At 35.8% G+C, this 22,649-nt stretch overlaps 1 protein-coding gene across 1 annotated transcript in view; it reads right to left on the bottom strand.

The window, feature by feature from the left end:
- The window catches only part of PTPRD (protein tyrosine phosphatase receptor type D), a 225,125-nt gene that overhangs the window by 106,888 nt on the left and 95,588 nt on the right, over positions 1 to 22,649 (bottom strand). The window contains exons 7-13 of the mRNA XM_062513752.1: positions 22,587 to 22,649; positions 21,291 to 21,872; positions 13,692 to 13,825; positions 12,280 to 12,424; positions 8,730 to 9,035; positions 7,513 to 7,706; positions 3,403 to 3,520 (exon numbers count right to left, since the gene is read on the bottom strand). The exon at positions 22,587 to 22,649 is cut by the window's right edge and continues 207 nt beyond it. Coding sequence (XP_062369736.1) covers positions 3,403 to 3,520; positions 7,513 to 7,706; positions 8,730 to 9,035; positions 12,280 to 12,424; positions 13,692 to 13,825; positions 21,291 to 21,872; positions 22,587 to 22,649 — 1,542 coding nt within the window. The remainder of the gene's footprint in view (positions 1 to 3,402; positions 3,521 to 7,512; positions 7,707 to 8,729; positions 9,036 to 12,279; positions 12,425 to 13,691; positions 13,826 to 21,290; positions 21,873 to 22,586) is intronic.

Below are 22,649 nucleotides of genomic sequence, written 5' to 3'. Positions count from 1 at the left end.
ATGTTGAGTTCACCTGGCAGCATTATTGTGGAATCTTGTGAGTGTTTCCCCACACTTCCTGCTGTGTAAAGAGTACCTCTCTGATTAGTTCTGACTTTTCCTTATTGAAAACTAGAAGTCTTTATGAGAAGGTTGTGAAGGCCTTTTGCAGGCCATATTCTTCTCTGCATTCTAACTATTAGTGGCACCAGTGTAGCAGAGGAAAGAACAGTTTACCTAAGAAGAATAATACTCCTTCAGCTTCCTAGAGGAGACATTACTGGAAGATAGAGCTAAATTATTTTTGCAATTAATTGCTTTCTTTTTTTGTTCTTTCAGCAGACTTCACAATTAGAACTACATTTTAGCCTCTGTGGTAACTACAGAGAAAGGAAGAAACTAATACTTGCCCTTGATCAGAACCAGGGGATTAATGAACTTTACTTATTCAATAAAATAGCCTGTGACTAAACCAGTAAATAACAATGGTCACTTGTTTTTAATATCATAAAGCCTATCTGATGTTGCAAAGCAGATAAATTTATTTTTATTTTCAGACAGTTTTCAGTTAACATTTACTTTCAGTATGATTTACTTATGAATATCACAGTCTTTTAGGACAAATGACAGGATTCTGTGCAGTCATATACACTGCTGTGTTACCAAATAGCTGTCTAGAAATTTCTGATAATAACCTGAATTTTCCATGAGCCTCTAAGAAGTGAAAGTGTCCATAAAATAAAATATATTCTATGATCTTGTGAAATCCTCTTCCATTAATACACAGCAAGAAATCTCTCACATACCCCTTTGCAACAGACATTACTGCTGCAATGACTTCCCATCTACTACTAGTAGATGCTCATTCAAGCTGCCTTTGCCAAATTACTTGAAATAATTTGTTTCTGTTAGCTACCATAAAGTACACCACCACCACCTTAATACAAACTTTCTTCTTTTAGCTGAAATCTGTACTTCAAGAGCACTGTCCAGTATGAGAGCAAATGACAAGTAATGGACAAGCTATTGCCCTATGAGATTCTTCAACTACTGTGACAGAGAAATTAAAGGCCTGATTCAAATCGTCATAAAAAGTGTATGACATCACTGACTAGTAAGTCTTCTTTTTTATCAGGGTCTTTTTAATCATGCATTTTTTAATTTCTTCCCCAAGTATTTTATAATTACTTTGATTTAGAAATGTTCAGTAACAGTTTTTATTCCATCTGATTTCAATAGTGAGGAAGGGAAACTGAACATAAGATAAAAGCGCACACTTGAATGAAAATATCAACAGTGTTCAGCGACTGTACTAATAAATGAGTTACCATACTGTAGGCTTTTACTTATGTTTGGTGAATCTTTCATTGTAGTGATACAATGTTTTTGTATCACTAACTGGACAGCTGAACAGTTACTTATTGTCTGAATACCTTACAGATCACTTCTCTGGTAAATGTTCAGACATCTGTTCTCCTTTGATATCTCTTACAAATATAATCCCAGTCATTTTCATTCAAACTTTAAAAGTTAGACTAGAAAGTCAGACCTTTAATTTTCTTTATTGTAGTATTCCAATAGCACTATCCTAGGGAAAAAAAAATTAAATGGAAACTCCAAGTGAATAGAAGACTGCATTTCAGACCTACAACTCTTTAGGGTTAATGCATTACTCCTTCCCTTGTGTGATGCATTCTCACAGAAAGTGAGCATGAAGCTCTTGGTACTGTCTATATTCAGTGTTTCTTTTTTCCAAAAATATGCATACAAATTTTTCTTTCAAAACCAGCCCAAACACAGCAACCAAGTAAAGTAACACCAAGTGAAGAGATTTCTTACAGTCTGTGATGTATGAAGGAACAAAACAGTAACTAGCTGTTAATGCTAGGAAAAAGCATTATATGTTCACAGGGTTAAGCAGACTACAAGAATGGTGTCACATGCATTACATTTACAGACATGCTTCTGATTTTCTATTGCTCTTCAGTCAAGTTTATTTGGGACATAGATTTGTTCTGTCTTTTTAAAATAGAAGCATCAGATATATTGCTAGAATGACACATGGACAGTCAATAAGGACTAAATGCAGTGAAACTTTAAGTTTTGTAAGCATATTTACATAAGCTGTGTTTATATCTAGGAACTAATAAAATCATAATTTATATAATTGTGTTTATTTAAATTGGGAATTGAACTTTAAAAAAGAGTAATGGATCAAGGGCCTCTTTTTCTTAAGTCAAGTACCAATACATGCCAGAAATATACATCACCTTTTTTGCTCAGGAAAGATAAGAAGTTAGACAGTAAGTTTCAGCAATAGCCAAGAGTAATAACTAGAAAATATTCCAAGATCTGAAATGAAATATTGTGCATCTAGCCACCAAGACTGATATTTTTCCAAGGAATCTAACAAGAAAAGGATATATATGGTTCTGCTATTAATATAAGATGTGATTCTGCATTCAGTGATTGTTTTAAAAAATTAATCACTATAAATACAAATACATATGCCTTTTGGATTTTATCTATTAGTAGAAACAATACATTGTTATTCAGAGATCTTGTTATGGTGCTACATGTGATTGTAATAGAATATCCTTAATGGCTGCACTACAAACCCCTGAAAATGAACACAACTGCTACAGATTGTGAACACCTGTAGGTAAGCATCACACCAAACCTGTGGTGGCATCAATTGGTTAAACTGTACCACAGTGACACATTTGAAAAAAAAAAAAAATTATTCCTCATCTAATGGCAGTTTGATTCATCCCATCTGGGCCAGCTGCTGTATTGGTTATGCAATCACAATGTCCAGCATTTAGTACCACCTGAGATCAAACATTGTCTGAACACAGTGGCAGGGTGTATTCTGCCCCAGTTTGTTCCTTAAATTACCCCCGAATCAATATGGGCTTCAGGGTTTCACAGGATGGAGTTTCATTCTGTCTTCCAATCTCTGCTTTAATAATAACATTCTTCCAAGATACGTTGTGAATGTTATACAGATGGGTTCTTTCAACATTTTTACTGGCAGGCAGCAGTGTTGCTACTTTCAAAAAGATAATGAAAACCCTTCACAAGATTTTCAAATATCCTTTTGAATTTCTATTTTTTCCTCTCAAAAAGACATCAATGATAATGGAGGAAGTACTAAAAGCTACAAAGTGACCTCATCTGGAACTAAGAAAGGGACAAAGGGAGTCACTGGATCTGTTTCATCTAAATAAATGAAGGTCCAAATACTGAAATAGAAAATCCTGTGTCCTAGAAACACTTCTCACACAACAGGAGACTTCCATATAATAGGAATAACAACAACAACAACAACAAACAAAAAAAAAAAAAACAAACCAAAAAAAAACCCAGTAGCACAACAAGTCAAATGATTCAGCTAGAGCTCAATTTGTATATAAGTATTACCTGCACCAGTAGTAGATACAGGTTTGGGTTTGCTGCGGGCTCCATCACCTTTAGTTGTATAGGCTGTCACAGTGAAAGAGTATGTGGTTTCAGGCTGAAGCCCAGAAATTATCATTTCCTAAGATGAAATGAAATAAAATAAGAACAATTAATTTAAAATACATTGTTTGCCAGAAGAATGCAGAACACTTTAGAAGCCCCATTTATATTACATTTTTGAGCTGTTGGCAGTGATACTGGCAAGCATTTGAGTGCAATAACAGACTGTACTGTGTGAAATACTTGATAATGCAAAACATTTCACTCACTTAAGCAATAAAGGACAGCATACATCTAAATAGTATACCTCAGGTAGTTTAAAGCAAAAGGCCAAAGACTTAGTGGTGTGAACAGTGAAAAAAGTCTTTTGAAATACCTTGCCTGAGGAATACTACTGACACTGTGAAACACATGCACACGCAGATATGAGAAACTCAGTTCAACTTAGTTATTAATAGGATATCACTGATATAGTTCTAAAATGCCTAATAAGAAAAATATTGCATTTACATGCACACTTTGTACGTAATGATGGTTTGGCTGAACAAAAAAGCCTCATTACTTCCATAACACTTTCACTGCAACCTGTGTCACTGGGTAGACTGTGCTTCTCATTATCTGAAAGGACTTCAGGAACAACTAGCCCTTAAGGTCTAAAAGAACTATGTAAAACACCACTAAAAAAATGGTCAGAGGATAGATCTGATGGCCCACAGATGACAGCAGCTACAAAACAAGTAGCTCTTCAGCTAGAGCAAAATAACAGCAACAACACCAAACTGTAAACATCAGACCAGTATCAGAGCATTGTTATCTTTTCACATGTGCAGACACACAGAAGATGCTGAATGGTGTACAAGAAATGTATTAAACTCATGTCCTGCTACAAGGACAAAAAAAGGAATAAGTTTTGACACTCTTAATATAAATAAATCTTATATTCAAATATAAAGGGACAATATTTGGAGGCAACTGATGGGCCCAGAGTCCCCAGCTTCCAGCCTGCAACCATTGGAACTACTTCTTTGAATTTTCATATGCATGAATGAACTTGCACTGAATTCCAGTCCTGCCAGAGGGATGGTGTATTTATACATCTAGAATAAATAGCAACTGTTCAATCCCACAGCCACGAAAAGTTAATATAAAATCATGGGCCAAAATATTCATAGTATATGGATTTTCAAGATAGTGGATATGAGCTTAGTAAAGATGTGATTAGAATTCAGCATTGTTTTTAAAATCAGTTATTAGCAATATAGAAATAATTACATAATGATCAGAATGAATGGGCAAAATAGCTCAAATAAAAAAAAAACCAAACAACAAAATGAAACAGCCCATAACAATCTACTATCAAAAGATCCCCTTCTTATACTCTATCTCAGAATTGAATTGAACTGTAAGGCCAAAAGCAGTAAGAAAGACTTAATATCATTCATAAGAAAACTGTACCTGGTACTACCAGAATTAAACTGTAAAAGGCAAAGAACTCCCCACACATCAGAAAGACTTATGAAGATATTAGCCTATTCTAAAACAATCAGTACTTCATGGTTTAAGAGCTATGGCTGCATGCAATGTTTGAAATTGTGGTTTGGATACAGTAAACATTATTACTTAGGCAAAAAAACTGCAGGGCATCTGGCTTTTCTGATATTATGTATTTATTTTATACAAAAGAAAGGACAACTGACTTCTACTTCAGTTACACAAAAAAAAACCAAAACGACAAAACACAAAAACACCAAAAAAGAAAAACCAAAAAAAAAAAAATACAACTACTGCTATGCTACTCTGAACCACTTCTCTTTCATTTGTAAAGAAGAAATTGTGAGGCAAAGTTAGTGACAGCCATCACAAAGATGAAAACACAAATCAGTGCTGTACATTCTGGCATCATGCTAAACCCCAGAACAGGCAAGCAACAGTAATCCTACTCTCCCTGGGAAAATAATAATTAAAAAAGGGACAACAAAGGAAAAAGGTGTTGTAAGAGAAAATTTTTGATGTTAGGTACATGCATTTGTGCAAATGATTAAAAAACACCCTGCAAAACAAAAAACAAAGACAAACCCAAAGAAAGCACCAAAAAAAAAAAAAACAAAAACAAACCTAATGCAAAACAAACCTATATGATGCTACAAGCAAACAAGCAAGACAAAACAATTCCAACCCAAACAAACAATGTTTTTCTGCCCAGTCAAAAAGTACTTACATGTTCAGTAGTATCATCATATTCCCACTAATTTACAGTAAGAGAAGTTGAAAGGAAAAACAAACAAACAAAAAAAAAAGGAGATTTGTAGCCTGGTTGAGATAAAGTTTTCTTCTTTATAGTAAAATGAATATGAAAGATGTCTGAAAAAGTCATGTACAGTTTGAATTATTCATGTAGAATCACATGAAATTTGGTTAATGAAATCAGGCCAGGCATTTTTAATTCCACTTCTGTTTTCCCTAAAACCCAGCTACTTCTCTTTCACTGACAAATAAAAATAATGAATCCTCTTGTACCCTGCAGTATTATTTTATTATAGTTTTTATTAAAAGTTACCAAGGCAGAATTAAAGGCTACCTGATTTATTTAATCATTTTACCAGGCTATATGCTTCAGTTTCCTAAATTGATTAAATGCATTAAATCTTGAGAAACCATACTGATATTTTACCATCAAGGTCTTCATACCTGCATCAAGCCTTGATCATATGTATCATAGAAGTACTACAGGCAGGAAGGAGAGGGGGGAAGAGGAAGGAGAGGGCTGTCCTCTGTGAAACAGTAGCAAGGGGGTAAGTCAAAGCTAAACTTGACAAAAGAAGAAATACAGCTTTTGCCTTTATGATATTTGGAGAGTCTAGTATCTCCTCTAGTCCCAGCTACTGACCTTCTAGTGTTTAAAATCATTTTAATCCCCTACCACAGACAGTCTGAAAGTAAAAATTTGTGAAAGGAAGAGGAGAACCAAAGCACACTACTATGTTCTCTTCCATCTCCTCTCCCTTTTCCCTTTCCCTTCCCACTTCCTGATCTAGTTTCATCTTTGTCTCCACTGAATTTCAACCATGTTTTCCAAAATAGGAAAGTACTGGCAACAAAGTTGTCCTGAAACAGATACGGCACTCTGCAAATAGGATCATGAGCAAAATGCAGGTGCAGGAGACCTATTCCCCAAAAAGGTCTCTGCAAATCTGAAATTCAGAACTAAGACTGAAAAGGAGAAAACAAAAAGGCAATCCCCCATTTTTCTACTCATGTAAAATGCTTACAAAACAGATTTTACTGTTTGATTTCTTTTTATTTCCCGTCAACCCAGTGAGCTAGCCGTGAGACATGTTAATGGATAACAGTTTCCCATAGGATGACTTCTTTTGGTTTCAGGAGCTTTGGAAATCTTAAGTTTTATGAAGTATTGGTATATCTCAATCAGTAAAATCCTAGTTTGAGAAGCTTTTTAAACTGGATGATTTGTTATCTCATAATCTCATGGTTCCTAAAATAGAAAATTTTGCAATATAAATAACCATCAAGTTGCTGATATGAATAATGAAAAGTATAATACCTCAACAGTTTCTGAAGTTACATTAAGAGCATTCATTTCTTGTGAAATGTGTAGTAAGGTGTGTGCAAGCTAGTCAGAGCAACACTATAACAGGGTAACAAAGGCTTCTAATGATTCTAGGCTCTCCAGTGAAACAACTGAACAGAAGGTGGGTGTATCAGGCTGTGCACAGTTTACTCCACCAGCTTTCACCTGGATCAGATCACCCTGATGCTTTAGAACTTCAGAGCATAGGTAAAGTCTCCAGGTTAAACAGACTCCGAATAATAACAGAGCCTAGCATTTAGCTACAGATCTGTTGAGAAGAAGTGTCTTGTTTTGGCCCAAGAACATTACAGTGCAAGTGTTCTGAAAAAAGGTTTTTAAAATAGACACCAAAAAATACTAGCTGGTAAACTGTTAAATAGAAAGAGAAAAGACCCTTAACAACAAAAGGCAGTTTTGGATTGCTCTCTGGTAAATGAAATGCTTTCACTGTGACCTAGAAAAGAACAGAGTGTCCCAATTACCTGTGCATCTGCCAGCATGATGTCCTTCAGCATGGGCTGGCCCTTTGGCTCTCCATTTTCCATCCTCACATAGTGGACCTGGTATCCTCGTATCTGACCGTGCTGCTTACTGGGCACAGGCGAGCGCCATGACACTCTAACAGCAGTGGAGTTGACAGCCTCCACCTCGACTTTGCGAGGAGGACCACTAGGAACTGGAACAACATCATTGGACAGAAGAGAATTACAGCCACCTGCCCCACCCATGTTTTTCGCTTTTTTCTTTTTTAAGAAAGGGCAGACTCACTATGTTGTCTTTGAAGAATACAAATCATTCAGCAAATGAAAATGCTCAACAAATCTGCTCTACCTTTCAGTGAAAAGATCAAAAAACATGACTGATGCAAAAAATGGAAGAAAAAGGAGTATTAGAGAAATAGAAAAACATGTAAAAATGTACAAAAGCCAAGGAAGATGCTTTGAGATTCAAAGCATTATAGCACAAAGAGATATTTTAATCATTAAAATAATAATGCTATAATAATAACAAAACCACAAAAGATTAAAAAAAAAAATCCCCTTTTTCTTAACAAGTTCTATGATTTATTTTGGTTTGTTTTTTCCTCAGGATAAAAAGGAGGCTGATTACAAGGCTGTCTTCTGTCAGTTTCAAGAATGGAAAGAAAAGAAAATGTGTGGAGCATCAGTTTTCCAAGATCAAAAACAAAACTAAAAAAAAAAAGCCAACAAAAAAACACAAGCCAAAAAAACCCTCAAATCAAAAAAAAAACACAAAATGGAAGAAGAAAGCAGTTAAAAAAACCCAAAAAAACAAACAACCAAAAAAACCAAGACCAGAAAAAAAGTTTATAGACATAACTGTTTAAAAATGACAATGACCACAAAATCAAGGAAAAGGCATAAAGTTTTTTCCTAAGAGTAATTTTTCATTAGGGAGGAGCAAGAGGGATATGTATGGGCTCAAAGGAGCAGCAGATTCAAGTCACTTGCAAAAACAAAAAAATATTTTCTGATAAAAAAATACAAAAATACCAAATAGAAAAATGTTGTAGAAAGAACAGTCTTTGATTAAAAAGCTCAAAGTGTGATAATATCTGCTTATACTTGGGAAAAAAAAAAAAAAAAAGAGGAGCAGAAAAAATTACTGTTAGCCTATAGAAAAGACAGCAGATGACAGAGTCAAAGAGGTGCAAACTGATGTAGTGGAGGCAACATACCATCTTCATCTGTCCGAATCAATACTGCTAAGCTCTCTGGGCCAGGTCCAACATCAGTGTGAGCAGTCACAGAGATCCGGTACTCAGTCCATTTTTCCAGCTGTTCCAAAAGGTACTGGGTACTGTCCGAGGAAATTCCCAAAATTTCATGGGGCTTGACATCTTCTCCATCAATCCCAACGTACTTGATGGAGTATGCAGTGATAATGCCATTCTGTTTTTCCACCGGTGGAGGTTTCCAACTTACCAAAATGCTAGTGGAGCTGGGGCTTGTGCAACTAATGTCTTGAGGAGGAGCTGATGGCTCTAATTTCAGTAGTGGGTTAAAGGAGGATTTGAGTGGAAGGATAGAAGTGATTGAAAAAAAAATGAACAAAAGAAAAAAATAAAAATAAATAAAAGAGAACCAACTGAAAATAATAAATAAAAAAAAGTAGAAACTCAAAAAAGCAAAACGTCAGATAATAATATGCACCTTGGCTTATTAACATGAGGAAACTGAAAATGAACAGACAAACTAAATGGTGAAAAAGGATGTAGGGGAAATATATGAATATGAAGCCTCAAAATAATATTACCTACCTGTAATTAAAATTCTTCTTGAAATAAAACAAAAACGTGATACTTCTATGACTACTCATCTATCTTTACATTCCTTGCAATTAGTGCAAGCTATAATATTTTAAATAACACATGACATATATTTACTTACAAATTTAGATAACCCCTTCAAATTTTCCTTAAGATAGAAAATCTCTTTTTACAGAACTCCTAAAAACTTGCAATAATTGCTAGAAAGTGCTCCATAGGTTGCCATTTTTGCAGCCTTTCCACTCTCATAAACTAATTACCTCTTTTTAATGAGTCTGCCTCACACAAGTCAACCATAAATTACATTTGAATTGAAAACATTTACTGAAACACTTATTATAGCTAACATACTATGAGCATGCATTCCATAGAAGATAAAGAAAGTCTTAGTCAAAGATTTACCTACCAGGAAAAAGTGACAGGCTTGTTGATTCTGACTGCAACTTGTACTTACCCTAGATCAGCTCTCAGTTTTATTTTTTAACTCCTCTTGGAGACACCTCTGCTAGCAAAGAATTAATCCTACCAGTAATGTATATTACTTCTACAGGGGAAAAAAAAATCTACCCCAAACAACGTGCAAAGAAAGCAGGTATTCGTTTGACAAAATGAGTATACAAGACACATCAGAATGTGAGTTTCTGACTTTGTTTCATCTCCTGTCAGCATCACCAGTCTTCCAGAGCAGAAATGTTCACCTTTACTCATTTGCTCTCAGAGGAGTATGTTAGCATATTTACCTTTTTCAAGCTTCAGAGCATTTAAGCATGCCTGTCATTCCACTGCTTTCAGTGAAGCAAATCAAGTACTGAAAGTTAGGTATGAATTTATGTGCTTAAATGCACTTTGACTTACCAAAATCTATGCTTACTAACAGATCATTCAGAGGACCAAAAAAAAGGAGCCATAATTCAAACTCACTAGCAGAAGGAGGGCATGTGAACTCCTTTCCTATTTCTGCCTCCTGTCTTTTTAGAAAAATATACATTTTGTGTGCAAGACCTTTACTCCCCTTTACATCCCCCTCTACACCTTTTCTTCCCACTTCTTAAGGGGAAATAAGAAACAAACGGACACTTATACATACTTATAACAGTCTCATCAAACAAAATTAAAACAACAGAGAAGGCCTAGGATCCTGCTGTGACTTACTGCATTTATCTGTTGTATCCTGCCTGTATCTATTGGTTCCCTACAGCTCTTTCTACAGGGATCAATGGCTTTTTGCTCAGTATGGTATGCTGCTCCTCCAAAGAGAAGACAGGAGGGGATTTACTAGTATTGAGATTAACTAGAGGAGGTGGATGGAAACACAGATGAGAATTAACACATTTGGGGCTATTTTTATAGACTAATTCAGTAATCAAGTACTCAAAACAAATGGATCCCCATCTACCATTAACTTGTGCAGGAAGTAAAATACATGTAAAATGTCCCTCAAGGGTCTTACAAAAGAGAAATAAATCCCTGCAGCATCTTCCTCTGATATCAAGATGAAAGGCAGTAGCACATTCTTGTGAATATGGCTAATAAAATCACAGAAGTTTATTAATTTTTAATCCATTATACTCCAAAAATGCAAAATATTGCACTTATATAACTAAGGATAATTTGAAGGCTACTTTAACCAGTTTTATTAACACATATAGGTTTTTTCTTAATTGAACTTTTTTTTTTTAATGTAGTCCTCGCAGCAAATAACTTGCATCTGACCACTGAAATCAACTGGATTTTGCTACTATCTGAAGACACAAGGCTGAGCAAAACATAACATATATTCAAGAAGAGAAAATCGCAATGTGGAACATTGTAGCCTTGGCTCCTAGATAGTTGTTTTGTATGCAGTCTAAACAATTTTTACCCAATATACGATAATAAGCATTCTAAATAATAGAAAGGGCTCCCAGAATAAATAAATAATTATTTCTTAATCAAATTATTCATACAGAATTACTAAACTGAAAAGTTGTCTTGCTACTATATCTAAAACTAACCTTGTGTTATATGTGGTTTTCTATGCTTATTCCAAGTGCTTTAGAAATGCTTTGGAAACGCATTTGCTTAAAGGTGAGCAGCACTTTTTCTCCAGTCACACTAATTGTTATTAATATATAACACTAACAAGGAATGATTGTGTCATGAATGCAAATTAAAAAGACTCATGTCAACCGAGAAACTGAATTTTCTGTTTTGAATCATCTTTAAGAACAGGCAATTTTATTTAAAACAAATGCAAATAGAACTGTACTAAGTTTTTCAATGACACATTGTAATGCAAACTGTCAGGAAAGCATAACTTATCAGGCAAGAATAATCCTTCTGGACATCTTTGCTGGACAGCTGATTTAGTTAAGTCTTACTTTAAATATTCTAAGGTGTATATATAATTCCCTGGAAGTTTTTTTAAGTCTCAAACTTTTTCTCCAAGTAGAAAATGACTGAACATCATAAAAAGCCCAGATTAAGAAAACTCAACAAAATCAGAATTATTAAATGCTATAGAAGAGCTGTTAAGAAATATCTGGTCCAGTCTGAAATATTCAGCCTGATCCTCTCTAAAAATTTTTGCACTTCAGGGAGATGCTGAAGAAACAACCTAGGATGTGTGCAGACTGGGGAGGTGGAATTTTATTGGTTAAGGATGGTTATTAATGCACACCTATTGCATGATACAATGTTTCACCTTATTATAAAGTAAAATTTTATTCTGCCAACATTATATTGCCTTCTTAGACACTGGTTTATTTTGGTTGTTTTATGAAGATGTGCAAAAACCACTCATATTAAGTTAATGACAATACACCTCAAAAACACACATTTTAAGCATTCTTTTGCTGTATAAAGCAACATGAATACTGTATTTTGTGGTTTTTCTGTTTCTGCCTACCTGGGCTACTGAGATTAATCTCTCTGACAAATAGAAACAAAGAGAATAAATACTTCAAGGAGAGACACCTACTTGACTGCATGGTTCTGGCTGAAATTTCTGCTGTTGAAGCACCCAGGCCTTGAGGAGACCGTGCAGCTAGGCGGAACAAGTACAGGCTGTTTGGCCTTAAGCCTTGCAGGCGATATGATGTAGTAGGTTCAGTGGAAACCCGTTGCTAAAGGTAGACAATAAGAGAATGTCCTGGTTAGTACTCGGAGACCGAGAATTCCACATATTGCCTGTATGCTTTTATACTGGGATGAAACCATAGAGAAAAGCTTAAATACAAGAAAACAAAGCAAAACAAAGCCAAACTAAACAAAACCAAAACTTTTGACAAACATCAATAACTTATTTTTTAAAGTCAACAGTTTAACAGGTGAAACTCAGAGCCACAAACAAAGCTTGATCGTTTTAGGAACAAATAGCTATATTCATAGTATGAAAGGCTTTTCAGACAATACCACAAGAACAAAGAACAAGAACAAAGCCTTACCTATAACCGTCTTTTATGGCAGTGATTTTTATAGTGTAAGTTATCTTGGGTTTAACCTTGTAGTTAAATTTGTATTCAAATTATTAAAAGCAAATTCTTCCACAGGGTAACCTGTTAAGCAGTGACCTGCACCCTATTTGTGGAATGAGGACCTGGCCCCCTTCCACAAAATTAACTTATGAATTCACAGTGTATGTGTGAAGCTGCCATAAACATAAGCTCAGTTGAAAGCATCAGCAATGACTTAAAGAAGCCGGAAAAACCAATGAGGCTGACAATCTCCTGTGTCCTCCTGAGGCTCCAGCTTTCTTTTCTCTGTGACACTTGGTAATATGGCATTTTCCTTAGCAGAGGAACAGTTTCTTCTAAAGTTTATGGCACAAACATGATAGAGGCCCACAAACTGAAAATTCTTTATGAGGTAATGGTAATGAAAAAAACCTACTGCAGGTTTTAATCTTTAGAAAGAGCATCCTGCTTTCTTCTCACTTATTACTTAAATAATAGAAAAGCTTAGGAATTCTCTTACACAATGGCACAGAGAAACAAAAATTATCAAAGACTGAAAATAGGTTTCAAAGTTCAAGTATAAGTTCAAAAAAGGCTTAATGGGTCCATAAAAAACCCCCAGACATTTCTGCTTCCAAGCCTTTATAGAGAAACACGCTCAGAAAGACATAATCAATGTCTGAAACTGAATGGAATTTGTGTGGAGGATACATTGCCATCTACAGCAAAATTCCACTGGCTGGTAACCATTGACAACATTTTTTCCTGTTCACACACTTTCAGTTTGTCACAAAGCTAACTGGGCTTTACAAACTTAGTAACAAACCTAAATATCAAGGCATTTCTACCGAGCAAGTTAATAGAACATGAAATTTAAACCATTGCCACAGTTTTTATCCAACTTATTAAAGAACATTAAAAAGATTTTGCCACTTACTTCCTCCCCATGCTCTCCATCTTTGTAAACCAGTTCATAGCTGGAAATAGTATCAGACCGTGGAGGTGTCCAGGAAAGCAGTATGCTTGTTTCAGACTCAGGTTCTGCTTTGAAGTTCAATGGTTGACCAGGCACTGAAGAAAAAGTTGAGCAGTGTTGCCAATTATTAAATTGGATACCGCAATACTTTCAAATCTTTTAAAATGTCACCCAAATACGGCATGCAATATTACTTTTATTTATCTTACTGAACTTTAAAAAATTGATTCACAGTACTATGAAACAAATTTATCTAAGCACAGAAAAAGAATAAAAGAATAATGATACATTTAATGCTAAATTTAATCACATGTTGAAAATTATCAAGGATTCAAAATAGGTGTTTTTTCAGTGTAAATAAAGCAAACAAAACTAAAATGCAATTGAATTGGCTGGTGATAAATTTCAGAAACCAAATAACCTATGTGTGAACTGGCAAATATATACATATATATATATATTTGTGTAAGTATGACAAAAAACTAATAGAACATGTGATTAGAACATGAAATAGTCTAGATTAAAGTGTTAAAACTATTACATGCATTTCCAGATGTGATTTTTTTTTCCTTAGCTCAGAAATGGAAGATAGTAAACATCCTGGTCTTCAAGAAGACACCTGCGTACAATATCCAGCTTGTTTAACCTGAAGCAGTTATAACCCAGTGAAGAGATATTCAGCTAGATTCTCATTAAATGATGTATTTCCATCCATTAATGACTGGTATTTTTATGAATATAGCTGAATTTCTAGTGACAACACCTTCTAAATGCAAGAAGCAAAATGCACTTTTGATTGCTCTAGTCCACAACATTCTCTGTTGCTACATCTTGTGCAGTGGTCACAGCAATTATCAATGCCAAATGTTATCCTAATTTACTTCTTCAAATGTAAAGCAAATTATATGGTTGACTAGGAAAAGACAGCAAAACATAACTATATCATTGGATTGTGTACAATAGTTTTGGCACCCAAGATCTAAAAGATTAATTTCAGATAATAGTGCCATTGCTAAGGCACAAAACAGCATCTCTAGCTGTTCAAGAATAAAATGTGACATACTTTCATTTTTTCAGGGGAAAAATAGAAAGATGTACTTCTTAGCATACACTGAGAACAGGTATAAGAAGTAGGATGTGACAATAATGATAGTTTCACTAACATTTATCAGGGATGAATTCTATTACAGCATTACAAGTATGTTCCTTTAGTACAGCAAAAGACCTAAAAACTTCAGAGAGCAAACTGTTAAAATATTTTGGTGTTTTTATTTTTATCTTCCTAAGACTTATACAGAATATCAGTTTGAGGACACTTGGGTATTCTGGCACAGATTTGATATCTAACTTTCAATAAACAGAACCTTTCTACATGAAGTGCATATTCAAAGTCCTGGGTGGGCATTGGAAGTTTCTACCTATTTATTTATTTATTTTTTAACGAGTGAGTGACTGAGAGTAACAGGAGACCAACTCTTTTACAGGACTAGTTAGATGTTTTTCTAAAAGGTATCTGGTCTAAAAAGAGACCACTGCCTGGGTCCTGCAAAGTGCAAAGAGGAAATGATCCCAACCCAAAGCATGGGGAGCCATTACAGGAAACATCAACTAAAACATTTATGACAGATTCTAATTTTGCAAGGAGAGGCTGCAGTGCTGGCGATGGTTCAGATGGGAGAATGGATGGCTCTCAACAGCACTCCCAGCAGTGACAGAAGGGATGGAAGAGATGCAGCCAGGCTCTTCAGAGAGTGTGGCAGGTGAGAGGCAGTGGCACAAGCTGAAACATGAGAGGCTCAAAACAAAGCAGAAATGCAGCCAGGGCCCAAGGAGGTTGGACCATACCAGCTCTGGGGGGTTTTACACATCAAGTGGGTGAAGCCCAAAGAAACTGTCTCTGACCCCAGAGCTGGGGCTGTTCTGGGCAGTGGCTGTGGCTGTGGACACCTTCCCAGATAACCATCCTGCCAGTCTGAATTGTCCTGTGATGCTATGATCTCTACTTGATGTATGGATACATGAATTGTAGAACACAGCCAGGCAGTAATAATAAATGATCAGTCAAATGACTCATGTGAATGCTGGTACCATCTGTTATGATAAATATGGCAGCAGATGGAGAACTAAGGGTATTTCCTGTCTCTCTATGTGTTTTAACACCCTCATTCTCCAAGTATTCCTTTTCAAAAAATCCAAACCCTTTGTCATCTTTGGTCTGTAATTCTCAATCATTTTATAAGACAAGCTGGTGGCCAATTGGACTTTTCCAAATGTTGTTTGTCAAAGTATCTTGCTTCAAAAATTAGTCTCCCTTCAGATTTTTTTAACCGAAGTTAGGCAACTCTGATGCTGAAAACACTGAGAGAAGAAAAAGGTGACAGGGAAATCTGCATTGGACCAAGCAGGTAATAAGAGAAGACCAAGAAGAAAGAAAACAAAGTAATAGAAACTGAACACACTTGATTGCTGATAAACTCTGGTATGGAAGCCAGTACCAAAGGAAAAGTACTGGCTAAGGAAGTGGAACAATTAACTTTTAAACTATTTAGGATTTATGTCTAGAATATACATCTGGTTTTAAAAATCTACAGTGGCATATAGGAGCTAAGCCAATCTTGAGCTGATGGATGATGCTGGTCTCCTTCAGAGAACAAAAAAATGCCTAGAGAAACTTTATGCAAATGGGACTTTATAGTCTTACTGAAGTGTTTTTAATGTCACACATCAAATCGTACTTCATATTAGTACTGTACATGGGCAGCCCACTAAATAGGATGGTTTTGCCTGAGCATTCTCTCAATACTGTCTTTTCTGTTCTAAGGGCAATATGCTCTACAAAAGTATATGAAAACCCCTAAATTCTGTGTGTTCCAAGTGTATTTCTTCCTTCTTCTAAATATATCTTAGGCACAATACATCTTAGGCACACAATGAAAGACTACAATGCAATAACAAAACCACAGTAACAAAAATCCGCAACTACTTTTTCCAAAACTTCACATCAACTTCTACATTTTCACTTGCCTATTCCTCCATGTTTATTGCTGGATAACCAGGAACAAACACAGATTGCTGGACTTTGTCCTGCATATGGGGTTTTATCTCCATCTGTGATTAAAGTGCCGGAACAGAATTGTAAAATAGGACCTCAGAAAGGCACTTGAGTTCCCTGCACAGCTATTCAGTTGGCTGAGGTAATCAGAAAACTACTCCAGGACCATGCCGGGTTTGCAAGTGATAATGGAAAAAGAAGAGAGTCTCCGGGACAGAAAGGGCCCCATGACATTGCTAGGATGAAATCCATACCTTGAATAAAACTCAATAAGAAATCAGCTTTGTAAAGGACAATAAATGGATCGAGAGAATTTACAATCAGTAGGGAACCTAAAGGGACCAAGAGTTTATGCTTCTGATTTCTCTGAAAGAAGCATTAAACTCTACAGAGGAGCTCCTACAACTGAAGAGCTGCTGTGGTCCACAGTTTCTGCTTTGTAAACAATACATGTATTTTCTGAAATAACAAGTCCTAATAGAATATAATTTAAAAATTAGCAACATACCAAATAAAATGGGTAACTTGTGCACTGTGCTCTCCTGCTGTCTCTCTGCTACAACTGAAATAGACTCTTTAAATGAGTTTGAAGATAGATAAGGTTTGCAGCTTTGCAGTATCAAAAAAAGAAACACAGTACAAAAAATAATCACCTAATACACATTTTAGATTTTAAGAAAACATAGTATATTATGTGAAAAGTAATCAGAAATCCATAAACCACTTTCTTTAAATATTATCTCTTACTGACATAATGGGAGCCCAGAGAATAAAATAAATGTGTTAGTCTTAAAGAGAGAGTCCACCTGGTCTTATCTGAATGACTAGAGAACACTGTGACAAGAGATAAATTATCAGCGTGTGAAGGTAAGATCCTCAACACTGAACTAATCACGTTAGCATTTAAATGAAGTAAAATAGAGAATAGGACATTTAACAAAAGCTACCTGTGAATTGAGAGTAGTGGAGTTATTCAAAAGCTGAAATAGTCTTTCCTACCTGACCAGAAATATCCCTTGAGGGAAATTTTAAAATTCAAGTCAATTAAAAAACCTATCCTATACCCCACCCCAGCATCAATACAAATAGGTATCTCAAAGGAGGGTGCCACAAGGACAGTGGCAGACTCTTCCCAGTGGTGCCCAGAGGCAGGATGAAGAAGTGGCCATAACTATAACTCAGGAAGTTTCTTCTCAATCTGAAGAAGAACCTCTTTATATTAGCATGGCAGAGCACTGGAACAGGCTGCCCAGGGAGGTTGTGTTGTTTTCCTCTCTGGAGGGTGTGTTCCCTCACCTGGGTGTGTTCCTTTGTCACCTGCTCCAGGTGACCCTGCCTTGGCAGAGGAATTGGACTGGATGATCTCCAGAGGTCCCTTCCAACCCTAAATATTCTGCGATTCTCCCACCTACTTCTTGCTTTGAGTTGAGTTTCCAGCTACATGCTCTCAACTCTTTTCATGGGGAAGTCCTTCTCATGAAATGCTTCACAAAGACACTAGGTTAGGACTTTGGAGCTTCAGAGACATCAGGTTTCCCTGTTCATGTGTTCCCAGAAAATATTTAAATGTCTGGTAAAGCTGTTAGCTTGCTACAACACAACACTCCTTGCTACCAACTCTTTCTCTGAAATTCCAATCTTCTTTTACCAGAAGAACTCTAGAAACATAAATTTTATTTAATCTAAGGCTCCATGCATGTCCCCTGCAAGTCAGACACCTTCTAATTACTCTCCTTTTAGCTATGTTCAAAGCATTAGTCTTTTATAATTGTAATAAACCTCAGTCTTCAAATAATAGAGAATCCTTCATTTAAAATTACCAATATATTTTGTATTTTAAGTTTTTTACACAGAAATATTTGCTAACAGGTACACATTAATTTTCCTAAATATTTATGCATTTTTTTCCTCTCCCTCTTCTTCCAGTAATCCACTATCCAACAGACCTCATGTATCTCCCTCCACCCCTGCTACCTAAGCTCAGAAAAAAAACAAGATTCACTTCATTCCTTCAGTAGCTATCCTCTCTTTGTAGGTTGAAATGAAATGAAATGAAATGAAATGAAATGAAATGAAATGAAATGAAACGAAACCCAAACCCAGACAGTACAAAACTCTCGACTTTCCTTTTTAAAATATGTTGCTCAGAGTATACATTCTTATGACCAGTTCAAGCCCAGAAAGGGGTTATCAGAAGTGTGTCCTGAGCAGCTAAACTGGACACAAAAAAATTTTGTTTTCTAACAAAGTACAACACAAACAACCCAAGAGCAAAAACTAGAAAAAAACAAACAAACAAACAAAACAAACAAAAAACCCAAACAAAACAGAAACCAAAACCAAAACCAAACAAAACCAACTATTTTAGTATCACACTGAAACTTCATTTTTATAATCTCTCTCCAAAGATCCGAATACACTCAAGGCAGGAAAGCTCTGAACCATCTAACAGAGCCTGCAAGTCACATATGTCAGCAAGATTTTGTTTTATATATGGTCTAATATCCCCAAAGTGAGGGTTAAGCTAAATATATATAATGGCAGACTTATTTGTTTAAAATAAAATCAACCAAATATAAACAACATCCCATTCCTATTTTAACTCTTTTAAAATGTTTCCATTATATCGATTTTTCATGTTCTTAAATGACACTTTATATTCACTTTAATATTTGGAATGTGTTTAATTTTGAGATGCTTAAACTAAAAATCGGGAAGAGAATGGGCAAGGATGGCATTTTTTTTATATGATGTTCACTGAAGAGAAACTACTGGATAGTGAGATAGTTTTCTATCCTAGTTTTTAACCATACCCTGAACTGGACAACTTCACCAGACTTTCTTAGTTTTTGTCATTTATGCCTTGAAACATTTGTATTTCAATTAAAAGTATCAGTGCTTAAATATGTGTCCTGTATGCCCCATTCTTTGTTTTCTTGTAATTTCTTTAACATAGTCACAATTAAACACTGAAATCATATATTGAGAAGCCCTCGAGCACTGCTACTGTTGTAACTTCTTCATATTGCAACAGTAATTGGAAACAGATGGACACGCTTGCTTCTCTGAAGTGACCTCAGAAAGTAATGTAACTTGGGCAAGTCCAGATGAGCCTCAGTGCTCATTATTTTGATTTGTTCATCCTTCACTGGGGAAGCCACTGTCAGACACTTGCTAATCTAAGAGGCTTACAGCTGTGAGTGAAAACACAGATAAGGAGCTCACTAAATCTTATTCTGGAAAATCTTCATGCATGTAGATTCAACAAGAAGTCAGATGTCAATACATAAAGCAGCTCTCTGAAAAATCGGTGCAAATGCCAAAATTAAACTACGTTGTATATATTTACATTTGCATGTGCACACAGAGACGTTTTAATCTACCACAATAAGATCTAAAAATTTTGTAACTTTTTAGCTGAGATACTGCAAAAGGTAACATCTAGATCTTTGTGCAACACACCACCTAGAAAAATTCCAGGACATTAGATCAATTTCTATCTTTATTTAAATGCATATTGGTAAAATCCAGAATTAAAAAGCAGGATGAAACATAACTATCTACAATCATATTTTAGAGATCTGTTTTTAAGAATTTGAGGGATGCTAAACCCTGCAACAGGAAACTTTCCTGTACTAAAAAATTCAAGCACTATTATATATTTCTAGGAAATCACTGGCCTACAGTAATACTTCATACAGCTTTCTCCAAACTACTTGACAAAAGGACCTTTTATTTCTTATTGCTACAATAAAACACTTTGTGCACTGTAACTCTACCGGATCTTCTCACTTTAGACTTCATAAAAACTTTTCTGCCATGTTTTTCACTGTGCTTGCTTGTCCTTTACTAATAAAACTAATTCATGGACCTAAAAGTTCTTGAACAGAAACAAAACAACCTAACTGCAAACATAAACTGAGAAAATAGTGACCCTGTGGTATGCATTTTTTGGGGCAGGTTTGATTTGACTTATAAATCCAATGTGTACAAACCTGCTTGCTTGAACCAACACAAAGGTTTGTTGTATTTAATGCTCTCATGTTTTCTGTGCTCTCAGAACTTACCAACTAGTCAAGTATATATGCAGTACACATATATTTTAAATTTCCAAAAGTAATATTTCCTAGAGTGTTATGGCATAGAAAAACTACATGCACCTAAACAAGACCCACCAGAACCCACAAGTAATAGATCAATAAAAGCTATGAAGAACTACTGACAAATTGGTTATGTGCACAGAGCACTGACCAAACAAAAGCCGTAAGATCGGCCACCTCCAGGTTGAAGGTCTCCCTTGAGACTTTAGCAGCACTGCAGATAAATTTCTTGATGCTGATGAAGAAAGAAGGCATGAAGGGGTAATTTTCACTCTGAAAAGATAACCTACACCATGGAACTGAGAAAATGTTATCTGCAAAAACTGCCTGAATAAACTGGCTATACTTGAGGGGCAGTTTATTTTGCAACAAAATCTCTCTTGCAAATTTTGCTAATTGCTAGCTTACCTCCTGTTTGAGTGATGACTTGGATGTCACTAGACAGTGGCCCATCCCCAACAGAAGTAAAAGCAAGAACCTTCACAGAGTATGTTTTCTGGGGTACGAGATTCCCAATAGTAGTAATATGGCTGTCAGCCACATTGTGCTTCATCCAGCTGTTGACGTGTTGAGTGGGGTCCATGGTGTAATAAACTCTGTACCCTTGTATTTGCCCATTGGGCTCCTCAGGCTCTTCCCACTGTACCAGGATGGTGGTGGAGCTCAGCATACGAGCCTGTACATTGCGTGGGGCACTTGAAGGTGCTTGTTCTGAAGTCCTTGTCGACACAGGCTCGCTGGGTGGCCCTCGCCCAATGTTGTTTACAGCAACTACCCGAAATTCATACTCTGAATATGGGCTTAGGCCAGCCACGCTATAACGTGTTGTGGCCACTCCATCAATTTCTTTATATGGCTCCTCGGAGTTTTTGGGTTTGTGTTGGATTATGTAGTAAGAAACTGGCTCAGGGTTTCCAGAATCCCAAGTCAATGTTATGCTAGTTGCTGTGCTTTCTGTCACCACAGGTGTTCCAGGAGGTTTGGGTAAGGCTAAATACAAATAGCAAAAAATAGAGTTAGCACTATGTAACATTAGACACTCTTCATAAAAAGCTTACAAACAATAACTAACGAAAAAGAAAAAAAAAAAAGAGGAAGACAAAATGGAAACAAGGAGCAATCTGTTCAGAGCAAGCTTTTGTCAGTTACCATTTCCTCCAAAATCTATTGGAAAATCTTCAAGTTCTGTTCAATGCAGTTCATTTGTTGTGAATTAATGACATTGATTTCCATAATAAATCCAAACCCATATGCAGAAGAGGAATCTTATAGAAAGACAATTCACAGTAACAGTTGAATTTTCAGATTCTTTTGGAACCTCTTATTTCCAGTTACTCAGTGAATATGATACTTGGACACCCAGCAATTCTAAAAATCAAATGGCTGGTTATTAAAGACTTCTGCTCTTGATAAATAAATACAACATTGGAAGATCATTTCTCTAACTCATATGAGGGCTAGGAGGTAGACCCTGAAGAATAATGGAACATTACAACTAACATATTTTGGTAAATATTAATATTTCAATTAATGATTATTGCTGCTGTCTGAACCCACATTTTGTCGTATGCCAGTGACTGGTTAGAATATTTACCCTGATTTAACAGGGCAAATGGCATTTAGACCTTTTAGTGCAATGTATTTGCTCAGAATGATTTAAATAAAAGACAGAACTGTGTCCAAATAAACGTGTTTGAGATATACCTTTGACAGTTATCTGTGCTATTGCTTCTATAACACCAAGGGTAGACATGGCAACACAAGTAT

This window comes from Cinclus cinclus, chromosome Z (genome assembly GCF_963662255.1).
Source record: "Cinclus cinclus chromosome Z, bCinCin1.1, whole genome shotgun sequence".
In the NCBI taxonomy this organism is placed as follows: Eukaryota; Metazoa; Chordata; class Aves; order Passeriformes; family Cinclidae; genus Cinclus; species Cinclus cinclus.
The sequence above is the reverse complement of the archived record's forward strand: the minus strand, read 5'-3'. Positions and strand labels throughout refer to the sequence as shown.